The 21737-nt window shown below is 47.8% G+C and overlaps 2 protein-coding genes across 4 annotated transcripts; one reads left to right on the top strand and one right to left on the bottom strand.

The window, feature by feature from the left end:
• Positions 1 to 983: 983 nt before the first annotated feature.
• Positions 984 to 12159, bottom strand: ZFPL1 (zinc finger protein like 1). 3 transcript variants are annotated; one of them, XR_014493840.1, is made up of 9 exons: positions 12041 to 12159; positions 9276 to 9416; positions 8074 to 8185; positions 7288 to 7481; positions 6818 to 6893; positions 5097 to 5276; positions 3463 to 3592; positions 2384 to 2734; positions 984 to 1398 (listed from the first exon to the last, which is right to left on the bottom strand). XR_014493840.1 is itself a non-coding variant. In XM_083374264.1 (8 exons), the coding sequence occupies exons 2-8, from the start codon at positions 9375 to 9377 to the stop codon at positions 2551 to 2553; spliced, it is 978 nt and encodes a 325-aa protein (XP_083230390.1). In that variant the 5' UTR covers positions 9378 to 9416; positions 12041 to 12159; the 3' UTR covers positions 984 to 2550. The 3 variants fall into 3 exon arrangements, 2 of the variants coding, with proteins under 2 accessions (XP_083230390.1, XP_083230391.1); XM_083374264.1 differs by having other exon boundaries at positions 984 to 2734; XM_083374265.1 differs by having other exon boundaries at positions 984 to 2734; positions 12045 to 12120.
• Positions 12160 to 12294: 135 nt separating this feature from the next.
• On the top strand, positions 12295 to 21338 carry CDCA5 (cell division cycle associated 5). The gene is made up of 6 exons (XM_083374266.1): positions 12295 to 12404; positions 14121 to 14233; positions 15416 to 15478; positions 16277 to 16321; positions 17707 to 18240; positions 20468 to 21338. The coding sequence occupies exons 1-6, from the start codon at positions 12350 to 12352 to the stop codon at positions 20546 to 20548; spliced, it is 891 nt and encodes a 296-aa protein (XP_083230392.1). The 5' UTR covers positions 12295 to 12349; the 3' UTR covers positions 20549 to 21338.
• Positions 21339 to 21737: the final 399 nt, after the last annotated feature.

Raw genomic sequence — 21737 nt, 5'->3', positions numbered from 1 at the left:
GCCAGCTGGGTGACCTTGGGTCAATCACCAGGAGACGGTGAGTTCTAGTCCTGCTTTAGCCATAAAAGGTGGCTGGGTGACTTTGGGCCAATCACTAGGAGACTGTTAGTTCTAGTTCTGCTTTAGCCATAAAAGCTGGCTGGGTGACTTTGGGACAATCACTAGGAGACTGTGAGTTCTAGTCCTGTGTTAGCCGTAAGAGCTGGCTGGGTGACTTTGGGCCAATCACTAGGAGACAATGAGTTCCAGTCCTGCCTTAGGCAGGAAAACCAGTTGGGTGACTTTGGGCCAGTCTGTCTTTCAGCCCAGCCCACCTCACAGGGTGGTAGTTGTAGGGCAGGGGTGTCAAACTCAATTTCATTGAGGGCCGCATCAGCATTGCGGTTGCCCTCAGGGGGCTGGGTGGGCGTGGCCTGGGTGGGCATGGCCTACTGGGTGGGCGTGGCCAGAGTGCGTAGGGCCTACTGGGTGGGCGTGGCTAGAGTGCGTAGGGCCTACTGGGTGGGCGTGGCCAGCTCTACATTGTTCGCATCAAGGGTGCCTATGGGGGCCTGGGCAGGAGTGGGACAGATCTGAGGGTCTCTGGCAGGAGGAGGGTCTCTGGGCCAGGGCCAAGGCAGCGGGGGCCGTTCCCTGTTTCCAGGATGGCTTCAGGGGCCACATGAAACCACTTCGCGGGCCGGATCTGGCCCCCGGGCCTTGTGTTTGACATGTCTGTTGTAGGGAAAATAGGAGGTGGATATGTTCACCGCCTTGAGTGATTTGTCAAAATAAAAGTGGGATACAAATGAAGGCCTGGACAAATGAATAAACAAATCCTTCCCTTCTCATCCAGTCTTGAATTTAGCTCTGTATGTTGCCCGGTTCTGGATGGACTATCTCACCATTGATTACAGGGAAGAAAAATACGAATGATCAAAAGGAGCCAGGAATGAGGAACGCCGGTCCCTCTGAAGGAGCAACAAAGGAGCAAGCGCCACCTCTTAGGATCAGCCAAGAAAGTTTAATGGAGTATTAACAAATGTCTCTATTGCTTCAACGTGCCACCGCTTTGCGCTCTCTCCGCCCTACGCCCAAAGCACACGGAGGCCAGTAAGAAACCCTGCAGATCATTTACCCTCGGTCCACCAGCCCAAACCTGGGCTCTCCTGCAAAGGATGGTGGATAAGGTGTGTGTGTGTCTTGCCTCACCTTTCTCCACCAGGTGCGCCCCCCCCTCCAAAATGGACCTGGACCATCGCTTCCGGTAAAGCTATCGGCCCACCAAATCTGCAAACACCAGAGAAGCGGGGAAAAGTTGGTTCTGGAGAAGATAAGGTTGCTGGGCCCCCCGAGAAACTTAAGTTTGAACAGAGCGGAGATGTTGTCAGAGGTGAACCTGGAGGACAGGTGGTTATTCTGGAGCCAAGAGGACAAGGAAAAAGCGAGGCATGATATAACGAACGGGGCCTTGCTCAGGCCTTTTTTTGTTGATGTGTCTCGTTTGACCTGTTAAGTAAAGCAATTCGTAAGCACGGAGGAACCCGTGCTCACGATATTCCGCAGCGCTTCAGCCCTCTGCCAATCAAACCCTGGACCTTTTGAACCACTGGGATGCAGAGAAAGGCCGCGGATGCCGCCTTTGGTCCTACGGAACGCCCCCCCCCCCCAAGCCCAAGGGCCTAGAAGGACACGCGTCGCGGGGCTCTCAAAAGACAAGTGACTTTCCGCTCCTAGCAGGTAACTGGAGGCAAAGCAGCAGAGAGCAAACAGCAAACTAGTTGCGTTAAGGAAAAGGACTGAGGTGGGGTGCAAAGAGGTGTTGCTCCAGCTTGGACAAAAGCTCTCTTTTTTTGGGGGGGTGGTAATGATGCTCTGGTGTTCCTGCAACCAAGGGCAGCTGGGGCACAACGTGGATCTAGGAGTGGAGGTTCCTGTTACGTGAACGCAGAAATCCTCAAACTTGGCCGCACTCTTTTTAGTTAAGAATCGCTACGGGTCGGGCGAGTAAAAAAAAAAACGCCTCCCAGTCAATCACTACAGTCTCAAACCACTTTGGAAGAAGGAAAAACAAAGCAACGGGGAAATTATTTCACCGCCAAGGAAAGACCCAGAGGACATTTCCTCTGCCCAGCGCGAGTGGAACCCGGGGCGTGAGGAGAGAGAGAGAGAGAGAGAGACCGGGACTTCTTTTGCCCACCCGCCTACCGAGTAGCAGCGAGAGAAGAAAACGAGAAGGGGAGCCGTATTTGTTCTTTTTTAAAATTGCCGGTTCGATCCTGTCCCTTCCCTGCCCACCAGCCCCTTTCGGCATAAAAACTGCCCATCGGGGCAACAAAACGCATGGTTTGCAACTCCCGTCGGACCGAAGGGAGGAAGAGAAAGAGATGGAATGTGTCTTAACTGGTATGCCTTCCTCCAAGCTTCAAAGGGGTCCCAACGACCTGGTCTGTCCTGGCTGGGAGGCTCACGCAGACCCCACCCGGCGAGAAGCAGTCCCAGGCCTCCCTCTGGGGTGCAGTTTCACCCAGGAGCTGCCGAGAGCCAAGAGTGGGGTAAGGGGCCACGTGACTATTGTCCCACTCGGATGTGAGGGTTGAACTTGGGGTCCAGGCTTGGGTCGTTGTCTGCCGAAGCCCGGCCGAATTTCATCATGACGATGACGAGCGTCAAGAAGCCGATGCCGCCGATCAGGAGGAAGATGACAAACCTCTGCATCAAAGAGCGCGGTTGCTTTCGGGTGCCAAAGCGGTTCCTGCCGGCAGAAAAAAAAAGGGAAGATTAAGACTTTGGGGAATGCGAACTGGATTTTGCCTACTGGCAGAGCTTGCCAACTGTCGGCTGGCTCGCCGCGAGAGCCCACAAGCCGGATCCTGCGCCAAGGAGCAGACCTTCGAAGAGGGAAGGGGGAGGAGAAAGGAATGACGAAGCTGCCCAGGAGAGGATCCAGAATAGTCAGGAGAGCAGAGCCAAAAGGATCCCCAGGTCCGCCAGATCGGAAGTGCAATTACAACCGGCTTGGAATCCCACCTGGGCTTTTTCAAAAGGCAACTGGTCTTTCTCGGGTTTGTTTTTTTTTTTTTTGCCTCTCCAAGAAGCGGTTTCAGTTCCGGATGAGAAGGGAAACGTTTTCGAGGAGGCCAATCCAAGAATGCCCAGTTGCCCTTTGGAAAAAGCGCCTTTGGCACCACCACCACGAATGACCCGGAGGATTCGGCATCTCCACAGACGTGCCACCTGCTTGGAAGCGAGGCAAAGAGTTTGGCAACGCACTTGGGAAGAGCGCGGCCCGTCTTTCCGGCTGGTGAAACGGCTCACGCAGCCCAACAGGACGTCTCTTGAGGAAATCGGGCCTTCCACTTCATCCGCTGACTTTCCGCCCGTCGCTCTTGGCCCCTCTCCAACCTCGGCTGCTCTCCGCCGCGAGCAACTCTCGGGAGAGCTGGTTCCCAAAGCGACAAGCCGTGGTTTCTCGGGACTCACTTGAGCAGCTGGGCGAGCCAGCTCAGCGTCGGCCTCCGCCGGTATTTGTCGTCGTCAAAGTCGATGGTGGTGCTTGAGTCCTGGCCAACCCCTGCTTCCCGGGTGTCGTAAATCTTCCGCGACGAGGAGGCTGCAGGTAAAGAGAAGAGAAGGGCTGGGGGACAATAGCCAACCTTCCTTGACCCCCCCCAAAAAACCCTCATAGTTTTGCCCGAGAAGTTTTGTATAATCGATTATACGAAACCAAGTAAGAACAGTGCAGTGGTATCATGTAAACTTGACCTTACGAATCATGAAAGTATAGGCCAGGGGTAGGAAACCTTGGCTCTTTTTATGACTTGTGGACTTCAACTCCCAGAATTCCTGAGCCGGCACAGCTCAGCTTGGAAACCTCTCCCATTTCTCCTCAGCGTGGCTGGCTCAGGAATTCTAGGACTTGGGAGGAACTGCTGGGAGGAACTGCTCAGGAATTCTGGGAGTTGAAGTCCACGAGTCATAAAAAGAGCCAAGGTTGCCTACCCCTGGCCTAGGCCTAGGCTGCTTTATGACTCGTGGACTTCAAGCAGCCTAGGCCTAGGCCAGGGGTAGGCAACCTTGGCTCTTTTTATGACTCGTGGACTTTAACTCCCAGAATTCCTGAGCCAGCACGGCTCAGCTTGGAAACCTCTCCCATTTCTCCTCAGCGTGGCTGGCTCAGGAATTCTGGGAGTTGAAGTCCACCAGTCATAAAAGAGCCAAGGTTGCCTACCCCTGGCTAAGGAAAAGAAAAGAAAAAAAGAAATAGGTCTGGGAAATCAAAGTGCAGACCGGCCATAATGTGTAAAATTCTTCTTCCTTGCCCTTCTGTAGGATATTGACAAGTGAGCAGCAGCACAGAGCCATTTTATGCTTTGTTCCCCTTCCCTTTTATTTTAGGAGCTTTCCCCCCCCCCCCCAGAGAAATTACAAACAGAGGTGGGAGAAAAAAACAACAACCCAAAGTCTTTATGAACTTGTCTTCAGATTGTTTTTTCCCCACTTGAGTTTAAAAGCAGTCCCTTAGTGGTTCTGCATGATAAAAGAATGAAGGATTTACCCAATACTTCATTCAGTAAAGGCACTCCAGATTCTAAGCAAGGATAATCCAGGGATCAAATGTCGGCAGGAAAAGCCAACTTTCACTGGGGCTGTGAAGGGGATACAACTACAAGCCAGGTAACGACACCTCCAACCCCCCCCCCAAAGAAAAATCAATTTATACTTGAAAGAACAATCGCAACAGAGATATATTGTGGAATGGAGAAGATGGATCGAATATATTCAGAATAAACATGGGACTAAAAAGTTTCATTTAGCATTTGAATAAGCAGTGGTTTTATACGATGTACTATTAGTTATTTGTTAGTAATATAGTTATGTTTACGGAGAGTTAAAGTGCGATAGAATTTAATGTTTTATTTTTGTTGCTAGCATATTTTAGCTTAAGTTTGTAAGTTAATACCCTGTATTCAGCTCTGGGAAGTCGGGGAGGGGAGGGGAGGGTTGGGGGGGAGGGAGGGAGTATGTTTTTTTTAAAAAAATGTATTGCAAAACTTTTCAATAAAAAAAGAAAGAAAGAAAAATCAATTTATCTCCCTCCCTCCAATACTGCAGACCTGCGTTGATGCTGAGAAGGTCTCTACTCCCATCGCCCAAGCTGACAATTGTGTGTTGGTCCGCAACACTGCTGTTCTTCAGGTTTTGCTGTTGCTGTTGCGGGGACTCAAAGTTGCAACCTGCAGCGTAGGCAAAAGCGGACGCCGAACTCTGCGGGGCGGTGTCTTCTGAATTTAGGACTGGGAAGAGAGAAAGAAAGAAAGAAAGAAAGAGAGAGGAAGATCAGCTTGGGCTCCAGCGAGAAGTGGGGTTTCCGAAATGCTGCTAGGTGTCGGGTTTTATGGGAATTATAGGACTAGATGCATTTTGGCAGGCTGCTCAGCACTGAAGAGGCAGCGCATCAATCATTGTATGGTTCAATAAAGGAAGATATATCCTAGCCTGACTGTGGCTAAATTTAGGTACTGGATTGTGGCACGCACGAGTGCCTGCCGCTCAAAGCACACGGGGCTGCGTGCCTCGGCTGCTTGCGCCGAACAGGTTCCAAACAGGTTGCAACCCAGTAACCGGGCTGTGGCCCACCCCTGTTCTAGAGCCGCTGTTTTCACAACATGCTAAGCAGGATGAGGTGTAATCACACAGACTCGGGCAGGGGGGGGGACTAAGCAGGCTGTGCAAGGCCTTTGATTCATTTACGATTCAATGAGCAATGAGAAGCATTCAGGGAATAATTTGTTTACCAATTAAGTGCACTGTAAAAAAAAAGGGGTGGGGTGGGGACCCTTTGGAGGCATTTAAAGTACAGGGATGTTTGCTTTTTTTTCTCAAGTAAGATTGGCCAGAGACATAACAGGGGATATATGGATATATGTATGTATGTATGTATGTATGTATGTATGTATGTTTTCGTAGATTTTGTAGACCTGAATACGCCAAGACCTACATACATTATTACTTATTATTATTTATTATAGTTGTATACCGCCCTTCTCCTGAAGGACTCATACATACATATATATACACACATACATACACATACATATATATACATATATACACACACATACAGATATATATACATATATATGTACACACACACACACACACACACACACACACACACACACACTGCTTTTAAGAAAGATGGGTGAGAAACCCAGCCCGATCCATAGAATAATCCTCTCCCATGTATTTTGAAACACAGATGCTTCTAAGGCACAAAATATGGGTCGTCAAGTCTCCACTAAAATGAAATTTGAGGCTTGCTTGTGCTCTCGATGGAATTAGCAATAGCAACAGCACTTAAATACCGCTTCCCAGTGCTTTGCAGCCCTCTCTAAGCAGTTCACAGTCAGCCTCTTGCCCCTCCCCACAGCAATTTGGCTCCTCATTTTATCAACCTCGGAAGGATAGGACACTGCGTCAACCTTGAGTCGGTGAGATTCGAGCCGCCAAAAGCCAGCCATCAGCAGAAGTAGCTTGCAGGACGGCATTTTAACCATTGCGCCACCGCAGCTCAGGGGTACGCCGGGGGTAGGAGGCACTTTCAGCCAGAAAACTCAAAGATACCTCCAAATGCCAAGAACGTGATGACATGGTCCCCATCTAGCTTGCCGCGCTGTTTCTCCACCTTGGTAAGTTTTTAAGACGAGTGGACTTCAACTCCCAATGTTCCCTTAGCCAGCTAAGCTGACTGGAGAATTCTGGGAACTGAAGCCCTCTCGTTTTTTTAAAAAATGGCTAAGGCGGAAAAACGCGCTCCTGAGATCCAGATGCTCACCTGTGAAACTGGACCAGTCGCTGCAGTCTGAGGCATTGTGAGTCTCCATCTCTTGAGTCACCTCCGTCTCATCAATCTGAGCAGAAAAAAAAACCAAAAACAAAAAAACCAAATTGAAGTTAATGATCTAGTGCAGGGGAAGGCAACCTTGGTTTGCTTCTGTGTTAAACCTGAACAACTGTGTTTTGACCTTTGGACCGGTAAGACGACTTTGTATTTGGAATTCTCCTTGGACTGTTACTATCATTTATCTGTTCTTTACACGTGTATGACCTGGACTGTTTATTTTTGACTGTGCGTTGTATTACACCACAAAGTAAAGTATTCTGTTTTTCACACCTCAGTGTATCTGTGTGGTTACTGTGTGAACTTTGCTGCTCTCAGTACCTTTTTTTGTCTGTGCAACTTCTTGTTCGCTCAAGGAGATCTCTGCACAATTCCTGACAAAGATGGCCAGATTAATACCTTACCAGGGGTAGCCTGAGTCCGGCCCGGGCCCAGTTCACCGTCGAGAGCTTCTCTCGGAGGGCAGACGCAACTGGACTGACCAAGTTGGTGGGAGGGAAGACAGGACCCTGGCAAGAAGGACACTGGTAGCCAGCCGGGGCCGTGTTCTGCGGCAGCTGGTTGGCCATCTCGTTGAGGCAGGACCAGTGAAAGAGATCTAGAGGGAAAAGTTAAAAGAGTGAAAGCAAAGTCCTGTCTTGCAGGCGCTGCGCAAAGAGGCCACACGTCTACGGAGATGCTCCATCATCCAGGTAATAACAACAACACGCCAGATATCGCAGTCATAGAGAATCAATGAGAATCAACACAGCTACTTGACTTCATGGCTCCGCTTAATAAAAAATCAAGTAAAATCGTGGGAATCACAATCAAACCTTGGATAATGAAAATCCAACGGGCCCTTTTGTTAGCATGGAAACGGGGGAGACATTTCTGCCAGTCTCCTAAACACAAGGGCCTCCAAACTTGCTAACTTTGAAGACTTGCGGACTTCGACTCCCAGAATTCCTCAGCCAGCCTGGCTGAGGAATTCTGGGAGTCGAAGTCCGCAAGTCTTCAAACTTGCGAAACTGGCTGAGGAATTCTGGGAGTCGAAGTCCGCAAGGCTTCAAAAGTTGCCAGGTTTGGAGACTCCTGTCCCGAAGGGTGGGAGAGGAGAGTCCCAATGTATCCCCCGTCCCAGACAGTGTTTTGGGGAGCCCCCGAAGGGGAAGCCTCTCTGGCGCAATGCCCAGAGAGTTTCTACTGACCGTAACACACAAGCCGAACCGTCTCTTTATTGGAAAGAAGCACATTACACAACCGGCAGTTGGGATTGTAATCGCTGTCCTGAAGCCACTGCAGGTACGACTGGACAATGCACTGAAAAAAAAACAGAAAAAAAACCCAACAATTGGTGCCAAGGGGATCAGGTGGAAATTAAGAGGGAGGAGCCTGTTTATTTCATAGGATCCGAGGGCTGGAAAGGACTTCGGAGGTCTTCTAGTCTACCCCGCTGCAGAAGAAGGAGATAATAACAATAACAATAATAATAATAGAGTTGGAAGGGACATCAGAGGCCATCTAGTCCAACCCCCCGCTCAGGCAGGAAACCCTATACCATTTTGGACAAATGGCTGTCCAGTCTCTGCTTAAAAACTTCCACCAGTGTTGGTGCATTCACCGCTTCTGGAGGCAGGTTGTTCCACTGGTTAATTGTTCTCACTCTCAGGGAATTCCTCCTTAGTTCTACGTTGCTTCTCTCCTTGATGAGTTTCCATCTGTTGTTTCTTCTCCTGCCTTCGGGCGCTTTGGAGAATAGCTTGACTGCCTCTTCTTTGGGGCAGCCCCTGAGATACTGTTAGACTGGTATCATGTTCCCCACCCCTCGCCCTTCTCTTCATTAAACTAGACACTCCCAATTCCAGCAACCGTTCCTTATATGTTTTAGCCTCCAGCCCCCCGATCACCTTTGTTGCTCTTCTCTGAACTCTTTCTAGATCCTGTACCATTTCATAGAGATGGCTGTCCAATCTCTTCTTAAAAACCTCCAGTGATGGAGCACCCACAATTTCCAGAGGCAAGCCATTTCACTGATTAATTAATACCCTATACAAAATTGCTAAAGCAACCCTAGAGAGAGGGGGGAAAAAACCCCAGTAGAATGAATCTTGTCAACTGCTGACCAGAGAAGTTAGCACACAAGGCTTGGAAATCAGGGTGGGAAGGGTTAGGACAGGGGTAGGCAACCTTGGCTCTTTTATGACTTGTGGACTTCAACTCCCAGATTTCCTGAGCCAGTGAGAGTTGAAGTCCACAAGTCATAAAAGAGCCAAGGTTGCCTACCCCTGGTATAGGGGGTTGGACTAGAAGAATCTCCAAGCATTCCAAATTTCAATGCATTCGAGCTTGTAAGCCGCCCTGAATCTTCGGAGAAGGGCGGGATATAAATGGAATTTAAAAAAAAAATTACCTTGGCATGGTTAGCGACAATGCAGTTCTCGCAGACGTTCACCCGATGCTCAAAACAGAACAGGTTTGTGACTTTCCTCTTGGGACATTTGCAGAGCCCCATGGTGGTCTGCCGCGCAGGGGTGGCTGGGGCTCAGAAGAGCTGGAGAAAGAAGAGGACACGGGCAGAGAGGGATTACCTACACGAAGGCTTTTCAAACCACCGCTTAGCCACGGCTCATCTGCGCTTCCCCAAGCATATTCGCAGTTCCAAGATTCTCCTCGGAAAATCGAAGCAAACCCGACAATACTCAGAGCACAACAAGTCTGCGTGCCAAGGTATCCAGCTAGCAAATCCAAGAAAGGAATTCCTGGGACATTGTTCTTCCCCAAATTAGCACTTTTATTGAATACACTACATAAGTGCAAAAGAAGCAAAACCGGCTCTGAATTTCCCGCTCACGTATTCATACAATTAAACTTGAATCCCTCTCTTTGGCCATCCTCTTTGGTCCATTGCAATGTCCTATCCGTCGCATACAGGTAGTCCTCGACTTACAACCACAATGGAGCCCAAAGCTTCTGTCGTTAAGTGAGACACCTGTTAAGTGAGTTTTGCTCCATTTTACAACACCGCTGTAAAATGAATCAATGTGGCTGATAAACTGGTAACCTGGCTGTTAAATGAATCGGGCTTCCCCACTGCCTTGGCTGATCAGAAGATTGCAAACGTTGATCGCGTGACCACGGGACACCGCCACGGGTGTTAAGAATGAACCAGTTACCAAGCGTCAGAATTTAGATCACATGAGTATGGGGATGCTGCCACGGTGGTAACTGTGAAAAAAAAGGTCACGAGTCACTTTTTTTCAATGCTGTTGGGTCACTAAACGAACTGTTGTTGTAAGTTGAGGACTACCCGTACTCTTCTTTTGCTGTGGGAAGTGCCTGGGAACCGTTCAAACACCTGCACAGCGCGGCCTTGAAGGACCCCCCAATCCTCTTCCTCCTCTCCACCACCCTCCTCCCTTGTAGCACAGATGATGTTACCTGGTAGGGTCATAAAACATCTAAAAGCTCAGAGGGCATTAAGGATTCCACCCCCACCCCAAAACCCTCCTCACCTGAAAGGGCTGCTCAGTGACCGATGAGCCTCCAAACCTGCCCGCCGTAACTCCGAAGCAAGCTTGATCTCATTCAACTCCCCGGGGCTGCAATCGGAGCCCAAAACCATTGTCCCCAGCCCTCCTGGCCATCAAAGCCGATGGGCTACGTGATTGAAGGGATTTTATTATGCTTAAGCTTGATGTTAGTAATATTGATATTAGTAGTGATACTTTGTATGTATGTATATGGTAAAGGTTTCCCCCGCACATGCGTGCTAGTTGTTTGCTCATCTCCGTTTCAAAGCCGAAGAGCCAGCGCTTGTCCGCGGACGTCTCCGTGGTCATGTGGCCGGCATGACTGGACACCAAAGGCGCACGGAACGCTGTTACCTTCCCACCGCAGTGGTCCCTATTTTTCTACTTGCGTTTTGACGTGTTCAAACTGCTAGGTTGGCAGAAGCTGGGACGAGTAACAGGCACTCACTCTGCTACGCGGCACTCGGGATTCGACCCGCCAAACTGCCGACCTTCTGATCAACAAGCTCAGCGTCCTAACCCACTGAGTCACCGCGTCCCTTCACACATACATATACATACATACATACATACATATATTTGTTTATGTGCAAGCAGCTTTGTAGGTGCTTTATTATTATTATTATTTATTTATTAAACTTATATACCGCCCTTCTCCCGCAGGACCCAGGGCGGTTCACAAGGCAATTAAAACAACATCACAATACAAAAATTAATAACAATTAAAATAGATTAAATTATCCTTAATTAAAATCTAAAACTTTATATTGATGTTAGTAATTTTGATATTAGTAGTGATACTTTGTAATCATGTGTGTGTGTGTGTGTGTGTGTGTATATCTTTGTTTATGTGCAAGCAGCTTTGTAGGTGCTTTATATTGGGGAATTAGTCATATGAAAGCAAATGTTTCACGCTTAGGTACAGGCGATTTCTTATACATGAAAAGAGCACGGTATGGGGAGGGGGGAAAAGGAACCTGGGTTGTTGCGTAGGAGTCATCCTCTAGGAATTATTTTTTCTGTACCTTTTGGTCCCTGGTGCCAAGCCCAGATCACTTTCTTCTGGAAAGATACACAAGGTGGAAGGGCTCTTTCCCGCTTGTTGCCTTCATCTCTCTACCAGCCACGAAGAGAGATGGGGGCCACCCAACTCTTGTTTTGGTCGAAAGGAAAGTCCTCTGCTTGCTGAAAGCTCGGCTCGGGAGCTCCTTTGGGCTCTTTTCAATTATTCCTGAGTAACGCTGGGGCGCATTGGGAGGCTAACTCTCATCTTTAATTTATTTTATTTATTTATTTTATTTAATTTCTATACCGCCCTTCTCCCTAAGGGACTCAGGGCGGTTCACAGGGCATATAGAAATAAGTATACAAAAATTAAAAGAAAATTAAACCATGCCCAATTTAAAATATAACAATAGTGAAATAAAAACCAATTAAAAACCCAATTTTCAATTTTTAATTTTAATTTACTGTACAGAGACCTTTAATGTTTGTTGTTGTTAGCCGCCCTGAGTCCCTCGGGAGATAGGGCGGGATATAAGTCCCATTCATAAATAAATAAATAAAATAAAATAAGTGGGAAACCTTCCGCGACCATATTCCCGCCCCCGCCCCCCTCCCCCTCCGGGCCAGCGACCTGCCCTACCTGCCTCCCTTCGCCAGGAAGCGGCCTCCGAGCCAGGACGGAGCGTCCGAGCGTCGCCGGAGCAGCTCAGCCGCCGCTCGCTCTCTCCGGCCGGGGCCGGTCCGCTGCCACGTCTCTTCCGGGAACGGCGCCTTCTGATTGCGTCACGCCGGCCTTTCCCCCCCTCATCCTCTCTCTCTCTCTCCCAAGATGGCGCCGCTCGCGCTTCCGGCGGACGGCTCTGCGTCACTTCCGGCCAGGCTGTGGCGGGCGATTTCAACGGAGCAGCGAGGCGGTTCGGAGGAGGAGGAGGAGGAGGAGGCGGCCGCCATGGCGGGAAGCCGCCCCGGGAGGCGGGCGCGCTCGGCGGGGGAGGCCCGGGAAGGTGAGGGAGGTGTGCGGGGGGCCCTCTCGGGGCAGGCCGGGGCCGGAGAGGCTGATGCCCGGCTTAGCGCCTCGGTTTGTTTTTCATATCCCGCCTTTATTCACTGTTCCCGTATCCCAAAGGTGCTTTTTTTCCCCTTTTCTTTCAGGAGGGAACCGGACTTTCTTGTTTTGCTCTGAAGACGTTTCCCTTCTCCTCCCAGAAGTATCTCCAGCTCTGACTGGATGGTAGGAAGTGGAAGGATTTATACTCCTTGCAGACCCTTCCTTCCTTCCTTCCTTCCTTCCTTCCTTCCTTCCTTCCTTCCTTCCTTCCCTCTTTCCTTCCTTCCTTCCTTCCTTCCTTCCTTCCTTCCTTCCTTCCTTCCTTCCTTCCTTCCTTCCCTTTCTCTTTCTCTCTCAATTTCTCTTTCTCTTCCTCTTTTTCTCTGTCTCTCTATCCTTCTCCTTCTTTCCCTCCCATCTTCCTCCTCTTTCCCTTTCATCCTTCTCCCAAAGCTGCTTTTTCAGGAGGGAACTGGACTTTCTTGTTTTGCTCTGAAGACGTTTCCCTTCTCCTCCCAGAAACTTCTTCAGCTCTGACTGGATGGTGGGGAACGGGAGGATTTATACTCCTTGCAGACCCTCCCTTCCTTCCTTCCTTCCTTCCTTCCTTCCTTCCTTCCTTCCTTCCTTCCTTCCTTCCTTCCTTCCTTCCCTTTCTCTTTCTCTCTCAATTTCTCTTACTCTTCCTCTTTTTCTCTGTCTCTCTATCCTTCTCCTTCTTTCCCTCCCATCTTCCTCCTCTTCCTCCTCTTTCCCTTTCATCCTTCTCCCAAAGCTGCTTTTTCAGGAGGGAACTGGACTTTCTTGTTTTGCTTTGAAGACGTTTCGCTTCTCCTCCCAGAAGCTTCTTCAGTTCTGACTGGATGGTGGGGAATGGGAGGATTTATACTCCTTGCAGACCCTTCCTTCCTTCTTTCTTTCTCTTTCTCTCTGTCTCTATCCTTCTTTCCCTCCCATCTTCCTCCTCCTCCTCCTCCTCTTTCCCTTTCATCCTTCTCCCAAAGCTGCTTTTTTTTCCCCAGGAGGCAACCAGACTTTCTTGTTCTTTCTCTGAAGACGTTTCGCTTCTCTTCCAAGCAGCTTCTTCAGTTCTGACTGGATGCTGGGGAAATGGGAGGATTGATGCTCCTTGCAGACTGCTGGTATAAATCCTTTCGTTCCCCACCATTCATGCAAAAGAAAGGGGAGAAAAAGGGCGAAAGAGCAAGCTCAGCCATCAGTTCTTAAAACGATAGTTCAAATTACTTCACGCCCTATTGGCCTGAAAACGTCTTCAAGGAAAAATAAAGTCCAGCTCCCTCTCGGAAAAGCATCTTTACGACAACCGGGACCTGCATGACTGAGAATCTCCATTTGCATTCTCTGGAAGAGTTATTTGGAATGCTCCCATTTCTTTCTGCATTCCCAAAATTTATTTGTTTGGGTAAAAATCCAGTTGGCTCTGATACGTAACTATATAAATCCTTCCATTCCTCACCATTCATTTAACAGGTGTCTCGCTTAGCGACAGAAATGCTGGACTCAGTTTTGGTCGTAAGTCGAGGTCTAGCTGCATAGGATGCCTTGGCTTGTAGTACGACTATATTTTTAAATGAAAACATTCCCCGAGTATGGACTTCATGGTTTTTCTTAACATTTTTGATCAACCCCTTTTACCGTTTCTTTTCCCCAGAGGCTGCTTCCTCTCCCCCCAGGCGAAGATCCGAGAGGAATTTGCCTTCCTCAACTCGTCCAGTCTCCCAGGACGACCCCAGCGGGGTGGCCAGGAAAATGATGGGCAGCCCGGTATGAGAAAAGCATTGTTGCGTTCTTTCCTTTATTCTTCGTCGATTTAAAATTCTGCTCGAGTTGTGATGCATTGAGCAAGCCATTCGGCCTCACAGCCATTCATTTAGTAGTCAGCGTTACAAGGCTCAGTGAAAAAAGTGACATATTACGTGTTTTTCATGCTATGACCCTTGCAGCATCCCCGTGGTCACGTGGTTAAAATTCAGGTGCTTGGGAACCGACTCGTATCTGTGACGGTTGCAGTGTCCTGGGGTCATCTGATCCCCTCTTGCAACCTTCTGACAAGCCAGGTTGATGGGGAAGCCCGATTCACTTAACAATCATGACCCTGATTTAATAACTGCAATGAATCACTTAACAGCTGTGACAAGAAAGGTTGTAAAATGGGGCAAAACTCACTTAACAACTGTCTCACTTAGCAGCAGAAATTTTGGGATCCGTTCTGGTTGTAAGCCGAGGATTACTTGTATTTGAGGTAGGAGTGATGATCAGGTTCTCTCAAAGAATGTGATGTATTTTACAGACGAATCTCAGATTCCTCCACAGAAAAATTCTCTCCCAGCTGCATTTTTCTTTGGATGAACGAACCTTTATTATCAAAGTACAACACATGTATACATTGAGATTGACTGAGCCTCCCTTCGTGCCTCCACCACCACCACAACTCACAGTGGCAACAAACCCACCATCTTGTTACATCAAGTGAGCTAATTGCACAACACACCAGCCTCGCAAGTCTATCATACATAGAGTTATTTTCTGTTCAGGAGCCTGACAGCCCATGGATAGAAGCTCTTCTTCAGCCTGTTGGTACGGCTGGCTATACTCCTGCATCTCCTACCTGATGGTAGGAGAGTAAAGAGGTACTGACCAGGGTGTGAGTCGTCTCTGAGGATTTTCCTCACTCTTCCAAGGCAGCGGACCCTGGCGAGGTCATCCAGTGGTGTCAGGGAACAGCCGACCATGTTTTGTGCTGTGCTCACCACCCTCTGTAATGCCTTCCTATCTGCGGCTGTCAGACCAGCATACCAAACCACAATACCATACAAGAGGACGCTCTCTAGAGTAGACCGGTAAAAGAGGGTCATAAGCCGTTGTTCTACCCTGCTCTTCCGCCAGACCCTGAGGAAGTGGAGTCTCTGCCACCCTGCTGAATCTTTTTTTCCGCCTTCTCTGCAGCGCCCAGGTGCCTCTGTCGTGCGCACGATAACTCTGAAAAAGATTAAGCCACGGAATCAGCAGGTGAGTAGTTGTGACGAAGCTCTGTGTACGTATTCCATCTTTCTGCGTTTTTGTTGTTGTTTTTTTTGAAAAAAATAAATGTTACTGAAGTTTATCCGAATAGATACAAATGAAAAGAAAGACAATAGGAAAGGTGGGAGAGAAACGGAAGGGGAAAGAAGATGCGAAGGAAAAGAGGGGGGGGGGAAACTAATGACCTCCAACTTTTTTCGCTGCAGTAAATTACACTGTGACTTTTTTTTACTTTGATGTAATTAATAAATACTAGCCATTTCTACAAACAACAAGCTATCGTATTTTCCGGCGTATAAGACGACTTTTTAACCCATGAAAATCTTCTTAAAAGTCGGGGGTCGTCTTATACGCCGGAAAATACGGTAACTCATCAAAACCCAAAACCAATGTTTCGTTTTATTCTGTTTCAAGTAGAAGTCTAGAAGCGGTTTCCAAATAGAAACAAAACCAGCTATATTATTTTCGTTAATTAGGACAGTGATGCCAGTTCCATCACTGGGAATTGAACCATCTTTCCTCCTCCCCCTTCTCATTCTTATTATTCTCGTTGTTATTCTAATTTCATATGGCTAACAGAATCTAGCAATAACGGATAAAAATTCACCAACTCAGTATATAAAATGTGTATAAAAATATATAAGACATCAGAGCAGTGAACCATTTTTTTTTAAAAAAACAACAGCGTGAGCGATGAATAAAATTGTAAATAAAATTAAATCAAGGTCTTTCTTATGCCAAACTAACTACATATTACATTTCCCTCCCCCCCCTACTGCTTCCCAGGATAAGGTGAAAGAAAATGATTTGGTCCCTCGTCGGAGTCCAAGGGTAAGCACGGAGCCACAGCAATTTTTGAGAATTAAAAGAATGCCTTTCGGCAAGATCTGGAACCTTTTAAGAAGCCTGGCCTTCCCCTTCCCTTTCCTTCCATTCATTCTATCCTATCCTATCCTATCCTATCCTATCCTATCCTATCCTATCCTATCCTATCCTAAATTTCTATCCCATCCCATCTATTCTATTCTATTCTATTCTATTCTATTCTATTCTATTCTATTCTATTCTATTCTATTCTATTCCATCCCATCCCATCCCATCCCATCCCATCCCATCCCATCCCATCCCATCCTATCCTATCCTATCCTAAATTTCTATTCCATCCCATCCCATCCCATCCCATCCCATCCTATTCTATTCTATTCTATTCTATTCTATTCTATTCTATTCTATTCTATTCTATTCTATTCTATTCTATTCTATTCCATTCCATTCCATTCCATTCCATTCCATCCTATCCTATTCTATCCTAAATTTCTATTCCATCCCATTCTATTCTATTCTATTCTATTCTATTCTATTCTATTCTATTCTATTCTATTCTATTCTATTCTATTATTCTATTCCATCCTATCCTATCCTAAATTTCTATCCCATCCCATCCTATTCTATTCTGTTCTATTCTATTCTATTCTATTCTATTCTATTCTATTCTATTCTATTCTATTCTATTCTATTCTATTCCATTTCATCCCATCCCATCCCATCCCATCCCATCCTATCCTAAATTTCTATTCCATCCCATCCCATCCCATCCCATACCATACCATACCATACCATACCATACCATACCATACCATACCATACCATACCATACCATACTATACTATACTATACTATACTATACTATACTATACTATACTATATTTCTATTCCATCCCATCCCATCCCATTCTATTCTATTCTATTCTATTCTATTCTATTCTATTCTATTCTATTCTATTCTATTCTATTCTATTCTATTCTATTCTATTCTATTCTATTCTATTCTATTCTATTCTATAGAAAGAACAGAACAGAACAGAATAGTAGAGACCTGGAAGGGACCTTGGAGGTCTTCTAGTCCAGAAATGGAAATTGTTTTGAAACTTCTCCCCTTGTAATATGTCAGTGAAGAGTCTCAGTCATCCAGCTAGGATTGTCTGAAGGTTGAGTCATTGCAACCGGACTAATTTTTGTTGTGAACTTGTGACGCTTCGCTGCTCCTCCCAGCAGCTTCATCCGTCAGTGAACTCTGCTCAACTGGCTTCTTCTGACTGATGAAGCTGCTGGGAGGAGCAGGGAAACGTCTCCAGCTAACAACAACCATGATTAGTCCAGTTGCAGTGACTCTGCTTTCCACCTGTAGTAACGCGGAGCCTGTTCCTCTTTCGCAGATCTCCTCAAAAGAAAACAAGGAGAACAGCCCCCCGGCGGCCCCTGAAAACCAAACTCCCTGTGGAGCGGAGGCCACGAAGAAAGCCCAGCCTTTGACCCCCTTCTGTCCCTTGAATCTTGAAACAGAGAACTCACCAAAAGAGACTCGCCTCCACTCCCTGGTCAGCACCGACAGGCCAGATTCTCCTCCGGAATCCGAACGAGACCTGGCCATGGCCAAACGGGTGCGCCGGTCTTACAGCCGCCTGGACGTCTCCTTGTCCCACAGCTTCAGCGAAAAGCAGGGGTTTCCTAGCTTCGGCCTCGCCGGCACCTCCACACCCGTCGGTGGTCCCGGCAAGCGGCAAACCCTCTTTGGTTTTGAAAAGCTGCTGCTCCCGGCAGAGCCGCTGGAGCCCTCCGCTCCGCATCCAAGCGGCGCCCCAAAGACGGCAGCTGCGGAAAGTGGGGCTATCGGGAACCTGGACACCGACATTCCCGGCATCTCGTTTGGCCGAGAAAAGCGAAGGAAGAAGAAGATGCCTCAGTTTGATGTGAGTTGGGGTAGCCGGGCTGCGGCTGTAGATTTCCGTGCAGGCGGTGCTCGACTTAACGACAGTTCGCTTAGGACCATTTTTTCCCCACACACAACGACCGTTGCAGCGTCCCCAGGATCACGCGCTTTGCATTTGGAAGCTTGGCAACTGACTCGGGTTTATGACGGTTTGCGGCGTCCCCGGGTCACGTGACAATGCCTTTCGCGACCCTCAGACGAGCAAAGTCAAGGGGCACGCCAGATTCACTTAGCAACCGGGTTACTAATCTCGCAACTGCGGTGATTCGCTTAGCAACGGTGGCAAGAAAAGTCGTAAAAGGGGGCAAGGCTCACTTTAAACACATTTTTCCCTTAGCGCACAGGTCTGCAATCCGCGGCTCCGGAGCCGCATGTGACTCAGCCGTCTCCTGCGGCTCCCAGTCCTCTGCCATGTGCGGTCCAAAAAAAGGGGGGGGGACTAAAGAAGTTCAACCAATCAATTCAAATATGCAGGGTAGGTGCATATCTCGCCTTGGCTCCACTCTTCAGTCAAAGCCTGTTCTGCGCATGCACACATGTACGCACATGCGCACACATTTTTTGCGGCTCCCAGTTTTTCCTTTTGTGAGGGAACCGGTTCCGAGGGGCTCTTTCACTGTTTCAGGTTGCTGGCCCCCGCCTTGGCATAATTTCGGGGGTCGATTGTGGTCGTAAACTGGTCTGAGTTGTGCATGCAATGTACTAAGGCGGGTGTATGACAAGAGTTAACACATCAAAGAGCAGGGGGTTGGGCTAGGTGACCTCCAAGGTCCCTTCCAACTTTATTGTTATTATTAAGGTAAAATGAGGACCCAGATTGTTGGGGGCAATTAAGCTGACTTTGTAATAATGCCGCTTGGGGGTGTGTGTGAAAGCCCTAATAAGCAGGCATATACATAGAATGAAGGCTACTGCTAAGCTTGTAAGCCGCCCTGAGTCTTCGGAGAAGGGCAGGATATAAATAGGATTAAAATAAAATAAAATAAAATAAAATTAGTGCAGGTTTGAGTCCCACCAGGCTCAAGGTTGACTCAGCCTTCCATCCTTCCGAGGTAGGTAAAATGAGGACCCAGATTGTTGGGGGCAATTAAGCTGACTTTGTAATAATGCCGCTTGGGGGTGTGTGAAAGCCCTAATAAGCAGGCATATACATAGAATGAAGGCTATTGCTAAGCTTGTAAGCCGCCCTGAGTCTTCGGAGAAGGGCGGGATATAAATGGAATTAAAATAAATAAATAAATAAATAAATTATAAATGGTGGAATGGAATCATTAAAGAAAAGATGCAAAAGGAGGGACCAAGTGAAATAGGATTGATAAAAATTAAAACCATTTGTTGTTTGTTTTAAATAGTTCAATTGTTAAATTCTGTTGTTTGCGTGGCATAGCAAGTGATCCAGTCCAAAAAGTAACGGATGGCATCAGGACTTTTTTTTTTCTTATTTAGCATATTGGCATCCCATACCTGACTCGCAATATCCATTAGCATTTCACCTAGATCAGTAAAGCACAATGAAATGCAATTTTTGTTTAGGTTTTAGGTAAATTACTTTGTATCAGGACTATATGAGAATGTAGGCGAGCATGATTTTTTATCAGGACTAAAGTTTACATATCCATGTAGTCCTCGACTTGCTAGCGCTTCGTTTAGTGGCCGAAGTTACGACGGCAGTGAAAAAAAGGGCTTGAGGACCATTTTCTACACTCAGCGACCGTTGAAGCATCCCTTCGGTCACATGATCAAAATTCAGACGCTTGGCAACTGGTTGCACTGCCCCGGTGTGTGTGTGTGTGTGTGTGTGTGTGTGTGTGTGTGTGTGTGACGCGATCCCCTTTTGCGACCTCTTGACAGGCCAAGTCAATGGGGGTAGCCAGATTCGCTTAGCAACCGTGTTGCTAACTGAACAACTGCAGGGATTCACTTAACAACTGTGGCCAAGATAGGTTGCAAAATGGGGCAGAAACTCACTTGACCACCGTCTGGCCCAGGAACGGAAACTTTCAGCTCGACCGCGGCCGTAAGCTGAGGACTGCGGAGGAATTTAATCAAGAAGTCCTGCGAGGTCCTGATTTGCCTTGGTGCAGAACATTAGCACAGTCTTCTTATCCTGTAGTTGTTTTTTTTGGGGGGGGGGCCTTGATTGCCCAAGCAGGAGCATCTTTTTTAAAAAAAAATCCAAATTAAAAGACTTTTTATTCCCTTTATAGAAATCGGAGATGGACGAATGGGCCGCCCAGATGAACGCTGAGTTTGAGGAAGCCGAGAAGTTTGACCTCCTTGTGGAGTGAAAAAAAACGCACCGTGCTCAGCGCCTCTTTCGATGGCCAGAATGTTGCTCGCGCATAAAATCTTCAAACCTGCCCCCCCCAACCCCCCCCTCGGAGGACGCTTAAGCTTTCTTGGCCTAAAGCTGTCAATCTTCTTAACTACAGGCTTAACTCGGTGACGAAAGGCAACTACCACTTCTTTCGATGCCCCACCCCACAAAACAAAAGATGCTATATTGTTCTATGGGCTTGTGAGGACTTAATTTTTTTTATTAATATTGTCCGTAACCCGAAAAATACGTGCAGAAAGATCACAGTCCTATCCAGCACCACCGTTTTGGTAGATGGCTTGGCCGCCCTTGGAAACAGCTTCCTCTTGGCATTCCTTCCCCCCCCCCTCCCCGCCCCGCAGAAAATAGGCGAGATGTTACGGTGATGTGCATCCTAGTCTTTGGTTCGCTCACTTGGTTTTATTTTTTATTATTATTATTACGATTATTTTTCTCCCGCGCTTGCCTTCTGCCAAGTCTTCTTTGCTTAAATGGAGCGGGGACCCGGTTTGCTTAGCTGTTTTGAGGGGGGAGTGAACGGGGAGCTTGTGCAGGCTTGGTTTTAAGGAAGGCCCCCCCCCCGTTTCTTCCACTTCCTGGCTGTCTCTCTCCAAGGACTCCTTGCCGTGGCGAAGCTTTTGGAAGTCTGGCTTGTCTGTCGTTCGCCTGCTGATTGTTTCGCGGTGCAGCCCTGTTAGAATAATTGTAAGAAAATTAAAAATAATTAAAAAAAAGACTTTCCTTCGGTTTCTCTGTGGTCTTTGAACTATCCATAGATCCCAAATATGCTCTTTCAGGAGGCAGCTTGGGCTTTCTCGTGTCCGCAGGGTCACCTGAGTCATGCAAACGGTCACTACTCAAGTGACCCAAAGCAGGGCTTTTCAACCAGTGGTACGGGTACCACCTGTGGTACCACCTGGCAGGTGGTACGTGACCATCCTAGAAAAGTGCTAGCGGGGGAGGGGAATGAGTTGAACCTGTGGCAGCACTGCATAAGCCTGAGCGAGAGACGGCTGGAGCTGCAGGGCTGTCAGGGCTCAGCGGAAGCGCCAGAATCAGCGCCAGGATCCAGCTGGAGCTCAGCGCTGATCCTGGCACTTCTGAGCGCAGAAGAAGCGCCGATCAGCTGGAATCTTGCAGCATCTCCAGGGTCTTGTGAT

This window comes from Vipera ursinii (assembly GCF_947247035.1).
Source record: "Vipera ursinii genome assembly, chromosome: 15".
Lineage (NCBI taxonomy): Eukaryota > Metazoa > Chordata > Lepidosauria > Squamata > Viperidae > Vipera > Vipera ursinii.
The sequence above is the reverse complement of the archived record's forward strand: the minus strand, read 5'-3'. Positions and strand labels throughout refer to the sequence as shown.